The sequence below is a fragment of the Carcharhinus amblyrhynchos genome, chromosome 8 (assembly GCF_965287045.1).
Source record: "Carcharhinus amblyrhynchos chromosome 8, sCarAmb.v2.hapA, whole genome shotgun sequence".
Classification (NCBI taxonomy): Eukaryota; Metazoa; Chordata; class Chondrichthyes; order Carcharhiniformes; family Carcharhinidae; genus Carcharhinus; species Carcharhinus amblyrhynchos.
This window is the reverse complement of record NC_137331.1, coordinates 40,607,475-40,624,683: the sequence shown is the minus strand read 5'-3', so window position 1 is coordinate 40,624,683 and position 17,209 is coordinate 40,607,475. Positions and strand designations below refer to the sequence as shown.

At 43.4% G+C, this 17,209-nt stretch overlaps 1 protein-coding gene across 1 annotated transcript in view; it reads left to right on the top strand.

The window, feature by feature from the left end:
• Nucleotides 1–640: 640 nt before the first annotated feature.
• Nucleotides 641–17,209, top strand: part of LOC145346539 (cytosolic non-specific dipeptidase-like) — a 28,981-nt gene continuing 12,412 nt past the window's right edge. Inside the window, exons 1-7 of the mRNA XM_080193929.1 lie at nt 641–789; nt 3,201–3,308; nt 5,873–6,016; nt 8,069–8,231; nt 9,904–9,992; nt 11,444–11,641; nt 14,815–14,899. Coding sequence (XP_080050055.1) covers nt 787–789; nt 3,201–3,308; nt 5,873–6,016; nt 8,069–8,231; nt 9,904–9,992; nt 11,444–11,641; nt 14,815–14,899 — 790 coding nt within the window. The 5' untranslated portion in view covers nt 641–786. The remainder of the gene's footprint in view (nt 790–3,200; nt 3,309–5,872; nt 6,017–8,068; nt 8,232–9,903; nt 9,993–11,443; nt 11,642–14,814; nt 14,900–17,209) is intronic.

The window sequence follows — 17,209 nt, the reverse complement described above, 5'->3', positions numbered from 1 at the left end:
CCTATTCATGTATTTAGATGCCCCTTAAATGCCACTATTGTACCTCCAGACATTCACCATCCTCTGTGTAAAAAAACTTGCCTTGCACATCTCCTCTAAACTTTTCCCCATGCACCTTAAACATATGTCCCCTAGTACTTGATTTTTCTACCTAGGAAAGACAATCAGACTATCCATTCTGTCCATGCCACTCACAATCTTGCAAACCTCTATTACTCCTCAACCTTTGTGAAAACTATTTTCCATGCAACTTTGGTGACACCAACTGTAAATCATTTGTAACTTCATGCTATGTGAAATAACATTAATTGGTGCATAGAGGGGCAGGAACAAAATTAATTTGGCAAACCAGTTCACCAGCAGCATGTGATGCACTAAATCACATTAAAGCATGCAAACTCCATCACTCTCACTCGAGAAAATAGGACAGAATGACTGCCACCCCCTCCCCGCTTCTCTCACTCTCCCTTTGCAAATAAAATTGCTTTTTTTCAAAACCCTCCTCCAGGCCACTTTGAATGCACGAAGCTTCCCTTCTCTGTGTTTTTTTAAAACTTGGCAATGTCCTCCTGACTGTTTAGTATGAGCTCCCCTCGGGAGGGAAAAAAAGCAGTTAAAACCAATTGGCAGCAAAAGTTTGTACACTCATTATCCAGTAAGTCTGTCCTCACTGGCTTCAAGTGTTGGATGCATAGAGCAAAAGAGCTTTCCAGATGTGTCTGAGAGGCAGACTGTGTTAAAGACGGTTAAGTTCGATTGATTCTGTTAATAAAACAGCCTCTGATCATGGTAAGTCTGTTTCCACCTTTAGTACATTTAAAAAATATCAGTCAACATTCATAGAACTTGCTTTTCAATTGCATTCAGTTTTCATGGAATATTCTGTGTATTTTTGAGCAGCTAGAGAAATGTGAACCCAATATGTAACAAAGTAACTTGTGCTATTTCGCTAAGAAATGTTAAAGCTTTTCATGAATTGTGCAGTTATTCAACTGGGGAGCTGGTGCAGATGTGACGGGCCAAATGGCCTGCTTCTGTGCTATCACAGTTCTGTGAGAACGTACCGAATGGCAGACTAATGTAAATTCAGTTCCTTGGCTTTTATGTCTGTAAGTCTGCAAGTTGCCAGAATAATGTTTAGTCGACTGTGTAAATCAGTCTGGCAAATATTTTGCATCCTTCTTGCTTTCCGGCTGATTATCAGCAAAATAAAGTTTAACTGATTGCATTTTGAATGCAAGATATGTCTTCATCGCTGTCTTTACTGGAAGATTACATCATATTTTGTTTACATCATAATAGTTTCTTTCATTTTGAAGGAATTGCATTTTTTTAAATGGGGTTGCATTTCATAAAATCTTCCAGCAAATTAGTTAAGTTTTTTCTTAAATTAAATTCTATTAATAGTGCAAAATAAGCCAAAGATAATGGACAATTGTTGACTTGCGTTGTTTTGGCAATGTAACCTTTTTCAAGGAGCCTCATCCCAGATAAAGTTGTTTGCAAATGATTGGAAAAAGCATTGACAATGAGAGGTTGGGCAGTAACAAATCTGCAATACTCAAAAGATTTATTGTATAGGATTTTACAGCACAGAAACAAGGTCATTCAGCCCCACTAGGTGGCACTGCTGATATAAAAGCAAAATAGTGCAGATGCTGAAAACCTGAAATGAAGACAGAAAGTGCTGGAAAAACTCAGCAGGTCCGGCAGCGTCTGTGGATAAACAGAGTTAATGGGCAGTGTTTTACAGTCTTTTTGTGGGTTGATAGGGGAGGGTCAGCGGGCAAGAAAAGCAGCAAGCAGTTCAAACACTTATCGATGAAAGCAAATTACTGCAGATGCTGGAATCGGAAACCAAAAGAGAAAATTCTGGAAAGTCTCAACAGGTCTGGCAGCATCAGTAAGGAGAGAAAAAAGAGCTGACGTTTCCGGTCCAGATGACTAAGCTTTGACAAAGGATCACCTGGACTTGAAACATCAGCTCTTTTTTCTCCTTACAGCTGCTGCCAGACCTGCTGAGATCTTCCAGCATTTTCTCTTTTGGTCTCAAACATCTATCAACATTGGCAGGAATAAAAAATCCAGCCAGCTGGAGGGGCCACAAGATCCCAGCCAATGTTTCCAGTCTGTATCCTCTCTCTAGACCTCTAAAGCAGAACCGTACAGACATGAAAGATTAACTCTGTTCCTCTCTCCACAGATGCTGCCAGACCTGCTGAGTTTCTCCAGCACTTTCTCTTTTTTGGCCCAGGCTGATGTTTATGCTCCACATGGGCCTCCTCCCACTCCTTCATTTCATCTTAGCAGCAGATCCTTCCATTGCTTCCTCCGTTACCTATTTATCTAGTCTCACCTTATTGAATGCCTTTACTCGCGCGACTAAAGCCCAGTGTTGTTGGATCTGCTGGGGGTTTTTACAGTAACTCCATTGCAGTGTTAATGTAAGCCTGCTTGTGACACCAATAAATCAACAAATACAGTTTCAGCGCTTTCTGTCTTCATTTCAGGTTTACAACATCCGAATTATTTTGCTTTTGTATCAGAAATGCCACCGGGTGGGGCTGAATGGCCTTGTTTCTGTGCTGTAAAACTCTATGCAATAAATCCCTTGCATATTTCAGATTTGTTACTGCCCAATCTCTCATTGTCAATGCTTTTTCTAATCATCTGAAATGACTTTGCGTAGGATGAGACTCCTTGGAAAATATTATAAAACAATTATTTCACAGAATATTTTTAGTTCCTTTCATTCACACCTCCTTCTAATTGACATTATTAGCTATGTTGAAATCTGTATTAATTCTGAAAATGGAGGCAAGAAAAGTACTGTGCATAGTAGTCACTGCAGTCTCACCCAAGCATCTTGAGTGGCACAGTGGTTAGCACTGCTGCCTCACAATGCCAGGGACCAGGTTCAATTCCCGGCTTGGATCACTATCTGTGTGGAATCTGCACGCTCTCCCTGTGTCTGTGTGGGGTTCCTCTGGGTGCTCCAGTTTCCTTCAACACTCTGAAAGATATGCTGGTTAGGTGCGTTGGCCAAACTAAATTCTCCCTCAGTATACCTGAACAGACACCTAAGTGTGGTGACTAGGGGATTTTCACAGTAACTTCATTGCTGTATTAATATAAGCCTGCTTATGACAATAATAATAAATAAATAACAAAATAATTCACCAGTGTAACCTCCTTTACAGCTTACCCTTGCCGTTTTCAGTTTGCTTTTGCACTTTGCAATGCAAACGTCATCTCCCCTGGACCAGGTGTTCCACTATATTGATGAACATCAGGATGACTATGTCCGGGTAAGGTCTGCACATACAAATAGTTGTCAGAGTTGGAACAGTATAGGTTATACTACTGATCTTTCGGTGCTTGGTACTTGATAAGTTTCCTCTCTGTAGTCTTCTGCTCGGGAACTTTAATAGGAGTTGGCACATTGAGTGTGGCTAATGGACACGTTAATTGAAAATGTTTCACACATTCTCCTTAACTGAGTCCTTAGAGGGAATTTGAAAGAAAATGCATACAAAATGGCAAAGATTAGTGGGAAACTAGAGGATTGGGAAATCTTTAAAGGTCAACAGAAGGTTGTGAAGGCCAGGTCATTGACTGTCTTTAAGACAGAGATAGATAGGTTCTTGATTAATAAGGGGATCAGGGCTTATGGGGAAAAGGCAGGAGAATGGGGATGAGAAAAATATCAGCCATTATTGAATGACAGAGCAGACTCAATGGGCCGAATGGCCTAATTCTACTCCTATATCTTATGGTCCTTCATTATGTGAGATAAAGGAACAGTGCTCCAAAAGCTTGTGATTTCAAATAAACCTGTTGGACTTTAACCTGGTGTTGTGCGACTTCTTACTATGTCCATTCCAGTCCAACACCAGCATCCCCACATCATAAGAACATAAGAACTAGGAGGAGGAGTAGGCTATCTCACCCCTTGAGGCTGTTCTGCCATTCAAGATCATGGCTGATCTTTTCATGGACTCAGCTCCACTTACTTGCCCACACACTACAGCCTTAATTCTTTTACAGTTCAAAAATCTATCTATCCCTAACTGCTTCACTGGGCAGGGAATTCCACAGATTGACAACCCTTTGTGTGAAGAAGTTCCTCCTCAACTCAGTCCTAAATCTGCTCCCCCTTTGAGGTCATGCCCCCTAGTTCTAGTTTCACCTGTCAATGGAAACAACTTCCCTGCTTCTATCTTATTTATTCCCTTCATAATCTTACATGTTTCTACAAGATCTCCCCTCATTCTTCTGCATTCCAATGAGTATAGTCCAGTCTACTCAGTCTCTCCTCATAAGCCAATCCACTCAACTCCGAAGGAAGAAGGTGGAAGAGAGAATGTCCGGGTGTGTGGGGTCCTTAATTATGCTGGCTACTTCGCCGAGGCAGCGGGAAGTGTAGACAGAGTCAATGGATGGAGGCTGATTTGCAGGATGGATTGGGCTACATTCACAACCTTTTGTAGTTCCTTGTGGTCTTGGGCAGAGCAGGAGCCATACTGAGCTATGATACAACCGGAAAGAATGCCGGTGCACCTGATGATGGTGCATCTGTAAAAATTAGTGAGAGTCATAGTTGACATGCCAAATTTCCTTAGTCTTCTGAGAAAGTAGAGGCTTTGGTGGGCTTTCTTAACTATAGTGTCGGTATGGGGGAACCAGGAAAGATTGTTGGTGATCTGGACACCTAAAAACTTGAAGCTCTCAACCCTTTGTGATAATGTGATAATGACCAATGTGATAATGACTTTGGCTGAGGGATACATATTTGCCAGGACACTGAGGGATCATCCTTGCTTCTCTTCAAAACAGTGCCAATGGGATCTTTAACATCCACCAGAGAAGATAGACAGGGGCATGGTTTAATGTCGCATCTGAGATACAGTGTAGCACTCCATGGTCAGAGTTGTGCTGAAGTATCTGGAGTGAGGCCTTGCTCAGATTCCCTGGGCTGAAAGAACTAAATTACCAGGACAGTTTGCATCAACTGGGCTTGTATTCTCTCAAATGTAGAAGATTGAAGGGGGATCTGATTGAGCTGTTTAAAATACCAAAGGATAGGTACAGAAATACTATTTCTCTCCGACAGGAGAAATCAAGAATGAGGGACTTAGTCTTTAAAGACTGATATTGATGGGCTTTTATTGGAAAAGGGTATCAAGGATATGAAGTGAAGGCAGATAAAGTGGGGGTTGTGGTAATGGTCAGTCATGATCTAATTAAATAGCAGAGAAGGCTTGCGAGGCTGAATGGTCCACAGTTTAAGCAACGTTTAAAAGGCATCTTGACAGAGACATGAATAGACGTGGAATAGAGGGATAAGGACCATGTAGAGGCAAAAGGCATCATGTGTTAACGCAGGCTTGGAGGGCCCGAAGGGCATGCTCCTGTGCTGTACTGTTCTTTATTCTTTGTTAGTTGTGCTATTAATCTAGACTTGTAAAGGAAAAATAACTGCAGGTTTATGGGAAAAGAGCGAGAGAATGGGATCAATTAAATAGCTCTTTCAAAGAGCTGGCACAGGCATGATGGGCTGAATAGCCTCCCTCTTTGCTTTATCACACTATGATTTTATGAATATGTGTAAAGAAAAAAAAAGTCACCCTTTTCCCATTAATTCTTTGTGCGGTGTTGACGTTGTTTACCAATCTTATTGAGGATACTTCCTCTAAGCCAAGTTAATACTCTATGTCTACAAGACCATTAACAGGGAGCATAGCACAATCGAGGCAATATCTATGTTCAAGAACATAGTATTTAAACTGCTCATTTTATCTCTGGTCAAAGAGACACTTGTAAAGATTTGGTTGCGTTAAGTACATAACTGTGCAGCAATTTCAATTTACAGCGTCTGAAAGAATGGATAGCGATTCAGAGTGAATCAGGAAACCCGACAAAGAGGGAAGATGTGATTCGAATGATGCAGGTTGTGGGTGAGATGATCAAACACCTTGGAGGAACTGTCGAGCTTAAAGATGTGGGCAATGAGGAGGTACAGTATAACTCAACCTGATGAATAGGGGGAGGTGATGGCCTAGTGGTATTATCACTAGATTATGGGATGGCATGGTGCCATAGTGGTTAGCACTGCTGCCTCACAGCGCCAGGGTTCCTGTGTTCAAGTCTGGCCTAGGATCACTGTTTGTGTGGAATCTGCACATTCTCCCCATGTTTGCATAGGTTTTCTCTGGGTGCTCTAGTTTCCTCCCACAATCCAAAGATGTGCAGGTTAATAGAAACATAGAAGATAAGAGCAGGAGGAGGCCATTTGACTCTTTGATCAAATAGCCTCCTCCTGCTCCTATCTTCTATGTTTCTAGTACAGAGGTTTGGTGTAATAATCCAGTGAGTTCAAATCCCACCATTGGAATTTGAGAATTTGGAAATTGTAAAACCAATGTAGGGAAAATTGATCAACTTTGTTATAACGTGATTGATCTCAACTGTGAGGTGGAGAGATGGTGGTGCTATGGTCATGTCATAGGTTAATGCTTTGGGAACATGGGTTCAAATCTCACCATGGCAGCTGGTAGAAATTCAATTCAATGAACGCATCTGGAATTAGTCTCATAACTACTCAATAACAGGGGCGGCACAATGGCACTGCTACCTCATGGCGCCAGAGGCTCGGGTTCAATTCTGGCCTTGGATCACTGTCTGTGTGGAGTTTGCATGTCCTCCCCGTGTCTGTGTGGGTTTCCTTCAGGTGCTCCGATTTCCTCCAAAGATGTTCAGGTTAAGCAGATTGGTAATGGTAACTTGTTCTTTAGTGTCCCAGGGTGTGTGGGTAAGAGGGATTAGCAGGATACATACATGAGGTTATGGGGAGAGGGCCTGGGTACGATGTTTTTTCAGAGAGTCAGTGCAGGCTCAATGGGATGAATGGCCTCCTTCACTGTAGGGATTCTATGATTCTAACAGTGACCATGAAGCCATTTGCTGTCCACTATGGAATCAGAGGGGGCGAGAGGTGGACAATGGAAACATCCATTGACCTCGGGCAGTCTGTGTGGAGTATCTTGTGGAGTATTTGTGTGGAGCATTTTCTGGTCTCAGGTCTAGCAATGTACTGTAGCAACAATACAACACAGGAAACAAATCCTTTGACCCACCAAGAAATAAGGAAGACTTTATTTATTTATTAGTGTCATGAGTAGGCTTACATTAACACTGCAATGAAGTTACTGTGAAAATCCACTAGTTGCCACACTCCAGCGTCTGTTTGGGTACACTGAGGGAGAATTTAGCACGGCCATTGCATCCTAACCAGCACATCTTTTAACTATAGGAGGAAACCGGAGCATCCGGAGGAAACCCATGCAGAAATGGGGAGAACGTGCAGACTCTGTGCAGACAATGACCCAAGCCGGGAATCGAACCCAGGTCCCTGGCGCTGTGAGGCAGCAGTGCTAACCACTGTGCCAACGTACCGTCCTATTACTCAGCGAGTGGGCAGCATGGTAGCACAGTGGTTAGCACTGATGCTTCACAGCTCCAGGGTCCTGGGTTCGATTCCCAGCTCGGGTCACTGTCTGTGTGGAATTTGCACATTCTCCTTGTGTCTGTGTGGGTTTCCTCCGGGTGCTCCGGTTTCCTCCCACGGTCCAAAGATGTGGGGGCTAGGTTGACTGGCCATACTAAGAAATTGCGCCTTAGTGTCCAGGAATGCGTAGGTTAGAGGGATTAGTGGGTAAAATATATGGGGGTAGGGCCTGGGTGGGATTGTGTTCGGTGCAGACTTGATGGGCCGAAGGGCCTCTTTCTGCACTGTAGGGTTCTATGATTCTATGCTTTGGACTTAGCTGTCTAGGAGGGTGCAGGAAGCACGGATAATCAATGATTTCAAAAGGGAATTTGACGGGCCCTCAAGGATCTAAACTTGCAGGACGAGGGGATAGAATGGGGGAGTGGAACTGATTGGATTGACTTGCAGAGGCCAGCACAGATTTGATGGGTTGAATGACCTCTTTCTGGCCTTATATGTCTCCATGACTAATGTATGGTTACTGCTTTGCCTGATGTGATGTATGCTTGCTCTCTCTAGTTCGCTGATGGAAAAATCATTCCATTACCTCCAGTGGTTCTGGGTGAATTGGGAAAAGATCCGAATAAAACTACGGTTGGCATTTATGGACATGTTGATGTTCAATCTGCAAAAATCGAGGATGGATGGTCGACAGATCCATACCTGCTGACAGAAAAGGATGGTCAGTATTATAACTGGGTGCTACATTTTATATTATCTCAACTCACATTGGTTGTTGGGCCACCATGATTATTTCCATGTTCTTCTGGAGGAATATTCAATGCCTATTTCATTACCTTCTTGCTGTTCTAGGCTGAATTACCACTGTATTAGAATCATAGAATCCCTACAGTCCAGACGAAGGCCATTCAGCCTATCGAATCTGCACCAACTCTCTCACAGAGCATCTTTATTCAGACCTATTCTCCGCCCTATCCCCGTAAGCCCCCCATTTTTACCCTGCTAATCCTTCTAGTCCACACATATCTTGGACACTAAGGGACAATTTATCAAATCTCCTAGTTGCTACACTCTGGCGCCTGTTTGGGTACACTGAGGGAGAATTTAGCACAGCCAATGCACCTAACCAGCATGTCTTTCAGACTGTAGGAGGAAACTGGCGCACCCGGAGGAGACGCATGCAGACATGGTGAGAACATGCAAACTCTGCACAGACAGTGACCCAAGCCAGGAATTGAACGCGGGTCCCTGGTGCTTTGAGGCAGCAGTGCTAACCACTGTGCCACCGTGCCACCCTTTATTCCTGTAGTAACACTAGAATCACAGAATTCTACAGTGCAGAAGGAGGCCATTTGGCCCATTGAGTCCACACCGACCACAATCCCACCCAGTCCTTATCCCCATAACCCCATGCATTTACGCTAGCTAGTCCCCCTGACACTAAGCAGCAATTTAGCATGGCCAATCCATCTAACCAACACATCATTGGACTGTGGGAGGAAACCGGAGCATCCAGAGGAAAGCCACGCAGACATGGGGAGAACGTGCAGACTCTGCACAGACAATGACCTAAGCCAGGAATCGAACCTGGGGCCCTGGAGCTGTGAGGCAGCAGTGCTAACCACTGTGCCAGCATGCCGCTCTTTATTCCTGTGGTAACTCTAATTCGAACAGATGCTAGAAAATCATCATCAGTTATCTTAAACAAGACTTTGTTCATCCTGTAACAAGAACCCCCTTAAGGTAGTGCAATCTTTAGCTTCCATCTGCCAACACCTGATTATAAAATTCTCAACTGCTTTACAATTCCCTCCATGGCCTCGCATCTCCCTATCACTGTAATCTCCTCCAAACCTACATTCCTCTTAGATCTCGGTGTTCTTCTAAATTTTGTCCTCTTCAGCCCCCTCAGTTTCCATCATTGGTGGCCGTGTCTTCAGCTGCATGTGTCTTAAGCTCTAGAACTCCCTCCCTAATATCTCTCCTATCTCTCCCTTTCCCTTTCAGATGCTCCTTAAAACCTACCTCTTTGACTAAGCTTTTGGCCATTAGTATTAATATCTCCTTCAACTATTTGGGATTGATTGGATAACTCTACTGAAGAGCAGGCAGAGAAGGGATGGGCCGAATGGCTCTCCTGCTGTGATTTTGTAATTCATTCCGTCATGCTGTGTGGCTCAGTGTCAGATATTTTGTTTTTGATAACACTCCTGTGAAATCCTTATGAACGGTCATCGTGTTGAAGTTGCTTTATAAATGTACGTTGTTGTTGTTGGTTTATTGTAGTCTGCTGGTGATCCATATATTGGGTCACCAAGGGAAATTAATTCTCCTCCGTGACCCAATTAATTCTCCTGCCTTTAGTAACAATACTCCTCTTGATTCTCCTGAAGGTAATCTTTATGGCCGTGGATCCTCAGATGACAAAGGGCCTGTTTTAGCTTGGCTCCATGCCATTGAAGCATTTCAAGCACTGAACCAAGTAGGTATCACTTACAACAACATCTTGCATTTACCTAGCATCTTTTAGTGTAGCACTATCAGTCATAATTTGACATTGAGCCTTGCAAGGGGCTGTTAGAACAGATAGTCAAAAGCTCAGTCAAAAGCTTACAGGTTTTAAGAAGAGTCCTATTGTCACCGCATTAGTAACCTAGAGGCCCAGGCTAATGCTCTGGGGACATAGGTTCAAATCCCACCACAGCACCTGGTGGAATTTATAAAACTTGGAATTGAAATTCCAGTGGTTAGCACTGCTGGTTCACAGCCCCAGGGACCCGGATTCAATTCCCGGCTTGGGTCACTGTCTGTGGAATTTGCGTGTTCTCCTTGTGTCTGTGTGGGTTTCCTCCAGGTGCTCTGGTTTCCTCCCACAGTCTGAAAGACGCGCTGGTTAGGTGCATTGAACCAAACAGATGCCGCAGTGTGGCAACTAGGAAATTTCACAGTAACTTCACTGCAGTGGTAATGTAAGCCTTATTGTGACTAATAAATTAAACTTAAATCTAGTCTCAGTAATGGTAACCATGAAACTATCACCAATAATCGTTAAACCCCATCTCATGTCCTTCAGGGAAGGAAATCTGTCATTATTACCCAGTCTGGCCTACATGTGACTCCAGACCTATGTCAATGTGGTTGACTTTTAATTGCCCCACTGAAATGTTTAAATTGAGTTTAGATTGTCAAATTGACAAAAGCGACATCTGCAGGCAGCCCTTGTGGTGTGCGTTCATGGGTTTTGGCCAAATTGTCACATGTTAAATGTTGAGATTTACCCTTTCCCACTAGTACATCCAGCTAAACCCCAGGAGAACTGTCCAGGGTGCTGTACCTGACTATAAAGGGATAATAGGAAAGGATTTATTCTGATTCTTTTGCAGGATGTGGGTGTCGCTGGCTGAACCAGCATTTTTGTCCATCCCCAATACCCCTTGAGAAGATGGGGATGAGCCATCTTCTTGAGTTGTTGAAGCCCATTGGTGTAGGTACACTCACAGTGCTGTTGGGGAGAGAGCTTCAGGATTTTGACTCAGCGACGGTGAAGGAATGGCTGATATATTTCCAAGTCAGGATGCTGTCTGGCTTAGAGGGGAACTTGCAGGTGGTGGTATTTCCATGCAACTGCTAAGCTTTTCCTACTCAGTGGCAGGGCTCATGGATTTGGAAGATGCTGTCTAAGAAGCCTTGGCGAGTTGTCGCAGTGCATCTTGTGGATGGTGCACACGGCGGCCACAGTGTGTCAGTGGTGGAGGGAGTGAATGTTTAGGGTGCCAGATGGGGTGTCAATCAAGTGGGCTGCTTTGTCCTGGGCAGTGTCAATGTTCTTGAAAGTTGTTGGAATTGCACTTGATCCATTGTTGAGGTCAATAATAGTGCTGGGAAGCCTTGGAATATTTACTATTCAACCATTTAATTCTGCTTTCATTTCAGGAGCTGCCAGTGAATTTAAAGTTTATTTTTGAAGGTATGGAGGAATCTGGATCTCAGGGACTGGATGAAGTCTTAAAAGAGAAAAATGAGACCTTTTTATCCAACATTGACTACATTGTAATATCAGACAGTGCATGGCTAAGCAAAAAGCCGGCTCTGACTTACGGAACGCGGGGACTGTGCTATTTCCGTGTTGAGGTACGAAGATAAATCAATCATCATAGCCAGATCAGCTAGATAATCAATAGGTAGAAGAGTCTAAAACTAGAGGGCACAGGTTTGAGGTGAGAGGTGAGAGATACAAAAGGGTCCAGAGGGACAATTTTACATTCAGAGGGTGACGAGTGCCTGGAACAAACTGCCAGAGGTAGTAGTAGAAGCGGGTACAATTTTGTCTTTTAAAAAAGATTTAGACAGTTACATGGGTAAGATGGGTAGAAGGATATGCACCAAATGGGGGCAATTGGGACAAGCTTGGTGGTAAAAACTGGGCAGCATGGATAAGTTGGGCTGAAGGGCCTGTTTCCCTGTTGTAAACCTCTATAACTTGATGACAAATGAGTTGAACAGTGACTAAGATCAGAGGAACTTTGTTTGGGAAAATAAAAGAAAGCGTTTTTATTTGATGCACAGAAAATCTCTGCTTCCATTACCCATATAGACACCCAGAATGATCTATTTATTGATCTAACATGTACTAAAACCCATATCTCTGTCACTGCTGTCGTTGCCAAACTCCACTGATGTCCTGCCGTAAAGAATCAATTTCAAGATTCTCTTCATCACCTTCAACTGTCTTGCCAGCCTCACCCTCTCCACCGCCATAGACTCCTCCCTCTCCTATATCCTTCCACTCTGTCTACACTTCTTGCTACCTTGGGAAAAGCAGCCAGAATAATTAAGGACCCACACACCCCAGACACACTCTCTTCCACCTCTTGCTTGGGAAAAAGATATTAAAGTCTGAGGTCACGTACCAACTGACTCACGAACAGCTTCTTCCCTGCTGCCATCAGACTTTTGAATGGACCTACCTCACATTAAATTGCTCTTTCTCTAGCAATGGCTGTAACATTACATTCTGTACTCTCTTCTCTCCTTTTCTATGATCGGTATGCTTTGTCTGTATAGCGTGCAAGAAACAATACTTTTCACTGTATACTAACACGTGGCAGTAGTAAATCAAATCAAATCAAAACTAATCTTTGTAAGAACATAAGAAATAGGAGCAGGAGTAGGCCATCTGGCCCTTCGAGCTTGCCCCGCCATTCAATAAGATCATGACTGATCTGTCGTGGCTCAGTTCCACATTCCCGCCCTCTCGCCATAACCCTTAATCCCCTCGCTTATCAAAAACCCATCAACCCGCGTCTTAAAAATATTTAGCGAGGTAGCCTCCACCACTTCAACGGGCAGAGAATTCCAGAGGTTCACCACCCTTTGAGTGAAGAAGTTCTTCCTCAACTCCGTTCTAAACTGCCCCCCCCTTTATTTTGAGGCTGTGCCCTCTAGTCCTACTGTCCTTTCTGAGCGGGAAGAGTCTCTCCACCTCTATCCTATCCATCGCATTCATCATCTTATACGTCTCAATGAGATCTCCCCTCATTCTTCTAAACTCTAACGAGTACAAGCCTAGTTTATTCAGCCTCTCCTCATAGCTCAACCCCCTCAACTCCGGCATCAGCCTAGTAAACCTCCTCTGCACTCCCTCCAAGGCCAAAATATCCTTGCGTAAGTACGGCGCCCAAAACTGCACACAGTACTCCAGCTGCGGCCTCACCAATGCCCTATATAGCCGCAGCAAGACCTCCCTACTTTTATATTCAGTCCCCACCAGCTTGCTCCTCATTTCCCACTCCACCTGCTCTACTGTCACACATGTTCATTTAACTAAATTGTCCTCTCTCTCTTTCTCTCCCTCTCTCTCCCTCTGCCTTCATCTCTCTAAGTTGTTGATGTCTATTATGTTGAGGTTTTGACTGATAAGAACAAACAGGCTTGAGCTCTTTTCTCTTGAAGAGAAAAAACTGAGACCTTGTAGAAGTCTTTAAGATTATGCAGTTTTTGATAAGGTACACACAGAGAGAATGGCTGAAAATTTCCCATCTCATCTGCCGCCGGAATCGTAGGGAGCAAGACAGGAAATTTGACGGATTATGTAAAGATCTGTTGAGCTCGGGTGGGAATTTCCGGTCTTGGGGAGTGCGCAGCCAGAGAATCCTGTCCAATACTTCCACTTCGTGGGGAATAGCAAAACCAGAGACCATCAGTACAAGATAATCATTTAAAAATCCAATAGGGAATTCAAAATAAACTTTTTATCCAGAGAATGATGAGAATGTGGAACTCACTAATGCAGGGACAATAATTCAGATGCATTTAACAGAAGTCTGGAAAAGCACGTGATGGGCTATGCTGATGGGGTCAGATAGTGAAAGATGGCAGGAGATTCGAGTGCAGCATAAATGCTGGCATGGTCTGGTTGGGCTGAATGGCCTGTTTCTGTGCTATGGACCCTGCGTAATTCTATGTTCCCTTAGCAAAGAAACTGCTGTTTTTAACACAACAAAAACAGAAAAATGCTGGAAAATCTCAGCAGGTCTGACAGCATCAGTGGGGAGAGAATAGAGCCAACGTTTCAAGTCTGGATGACCCTTTGTCAGAGCTGAGAGCAAAGAGAATCAGCAGAGATTTATACTATGAGGGTAGGGAGCAGTAGTGGAATTGGACAAAGGGAATGTAAATGACTATACAGAAGGCTGAGAAGATGTTGAAAGTGTCCATGAAATATCAGAAGGCGTGAATGCCTGCTGAGATTTTCCAATATTTTTCTGCTTTTGTTTCAGATTCCAGCATCCACAGTATTTTCTGTTCATCAAACTGCTGTTTCTGTTCTGGATGGTTGGTTTATAAGGAGAGAATGAGTAGGCTGGGACTATACTCATTGGAATTCAGAAGAATAAAGGGGGAACTTAAAGAAACATGTAAAATTATGAAAGGCATATATAAGACAGAAGCAGGGAGGTTGTTTGCACTGATGGGTGAAACTAGAACTAGGGAGCATGGCCTCAAAATATGGGGGAACAGATTTAGGTCTGAGTTGAGGAGGGACTTCTTCACCTAAAGGGTTGTGAATCTGTGGAATTCTCTGCCCAGTGAAGCACTAGAGGCTACCTCATTGAATGTTTTTAAAGCAAAGGTTTTGAACAATAAAGGAATTAAGGTGAGTGAGTGGATAAGTGGAGCTGAGTCCGCAAAAAGATCAGCCATGATCTTATTGAATGGCGGAGCAGGCTCGGAGGGTCAGATGGCCTACTCCTGCTCCTAGTTCTTATATTCTTATATGTAACCTGTGCATTTTCTGTCCTCAGGTCCAATGTGCCAATCAGGATTTGCACTCCGGTCTGTATGGGGGAACAGTACATGAAGCAATGACTGACCTGATAGCTCTCCTAGGTAGGAATTCATCTACACATGATGAAAATGAGGGTGTATTACATTCAGATACAGACATTGTCACCAGGTGGAACAGTAACATAGCAATGTAGTGGCCTTTAACTCAGGGCCACTGGATTACAAAGGGGTACAAAAATTATGCTAAAGTTATATAAAAGTTAGACCCCCATCTGAATCAAATCCAGTTCTGAGCACTGCACCTCAGGAAATTTATATCGGCCTTCGATGTCCACAGAGTGACGCTTGCCTAGAACAATTAAATTATGAGGGCAGGTTGCATAGACACAGCTTGTATTCTCTTAAGTATAGAAAGTTAAGAGATCTTTACATTTTAATTTATTTATTCTATCATGGAATGTGGGTGTTGCTGGCAAGGCTTTGAACTGAGTGTCTTACTCAGTCATTTCAGAGGGCAGTTAAGAGTCAACCACATTGCTGTGGCTCTGGAGTTGCATATAGATCAGGCAGGTGAGGATGGCAGATTTCCTTCCCTAAAGGCCATTAGTGAAACATTAATGGGTTTTTGAACAATTGTTTCATAGTTACTGAGACTAACTTTGTATTCCAGATTTATTGAATTTAAATTCCACCAGCTGCTGTGGTGGGAATTGAACCCTATGTGTTGAGAACATTAACCTGGAGCATTTACGCCCAGGGACCAGGATGCTAGTCATTGTGTCACTAGACCTCCTTATGGTCTGGCTAAGGAGGTGGAAAACAATCGCCTCTGGTTTCTGCTGACCTTGTTGGTTGGAGCAGGGGGAATGGGATGAATTAATTAGGTTACCAAAGGTAGGCACATTGGGCTGAATGGCTTTCATCTGTGGTTTACTATTCTGTGGCCCCAGGTTGCCAGAAGTGGAAAGGATGTTATCAATTTATTAATTTTGAACTCTATTTTTAATGCATGTGCTTTCATGATTGTCGAAGCGCAGTAAATGCAAAATTGTATCTCTTTGCTGTATATTAGTGAATCCTGCATGCTAAGTAGCTGGTGGTTTTCCTACACTGCAATGACTCAAGAAGGCAGTGGCTTACCATCACCTTCTCAAGGACAATTTGGGATGGACAATAAATGCCGGCCTAGCCAGTGATGCCCATATCCCATGAATGAATAATAAAAATAACAAATACCTTGCATAAAGTGTGAGTGTCGAGACTGTAGGGTAGGGATTGGGTAAAATATTTCATAGGCGGGCTAGGTAGGTGGGAGGGTGCAATTTATCTTGGAGGGAGATACAATTTAGGAGATTGGTATTTGCGTTTAATGGAAGGGGTTGGGTAAGCAGAGGAATGAGGTTTGGAATAGGTAATTCTCTGAAAGTCAATGTGCTGGTGGACAAAGGCATTCAAAAAAACATAACATTTTAGGGTTTAAAAATAGATTTGTAAAGTTATAAGAGATAACAGTGAATGATGATGAGACATTGTACCGCTCACTGTGTAGCTTTGGGAGCTGAAAAGTAGGAAGCACATAAACAACAGTAGAAAGTTGTTTTTTCTCTTCCTGTGCCTAGTGGCGCACAAGGCTGACTTTCATCTAATTCCATTGCAACATTTTCCCTGGAACAGGTCGTTACTCTTGGAGTCCCTTCACCAAAACCCCTTTATTTACAATTCCAACAGCTGTACACAGAATGATCACAGTCAGCAGTCTACCTTTGGAGTGCCAGAGGAACTGACACTCTGGTTGAATACAAGGAAAAGACTCCCTGATTGGCCCATCAATTGACTCCTTAATCAGGGAGCTCATACTCAATAGGCCAACCTCAATGGCCTGATTGAAGTCATTACAGTTAGCCTGGCATTGGAGATCCATATCTTGAGGAGGGCCACTCCATACCAAGTGTGAACAGGAGTCTCTCCCACTCTTATTGCCAGCCATTGGCCTGTTTGGAAGGAATTTGCAGGTTGACACTTAACCTATTTGGCTGTGCTCTGAATGCACCTTCCTTGACCATCAAGTCCTGAGGTGGGACTCAAACCCAGAGCTTTTGGCTCAGAGGCAGGGATGCTACCCACTGCGCCACAAGACCTAGAGAGTGCTTAACCTCAATTCACCAGGGAGACACAAGAGATGGAAAAGCAATGACAGGAAAGACTTGAGACCCTGGAGCTATTTGCACAGTGATGTTTTAAACAATGAAGGATATGGTGAGAAGAGAATGAATATTTCTTTATGATCAATGAGTTGGCAACAAGTTGTTGATTAATTCGCAGCGATCGGTCATGGAGGAATTTGAGTCTTTTGAAGGAAAGTTGGATAAATATTTGAAGCAGTAGGAGCTGGAGAAGACCATTCGGCCCCTC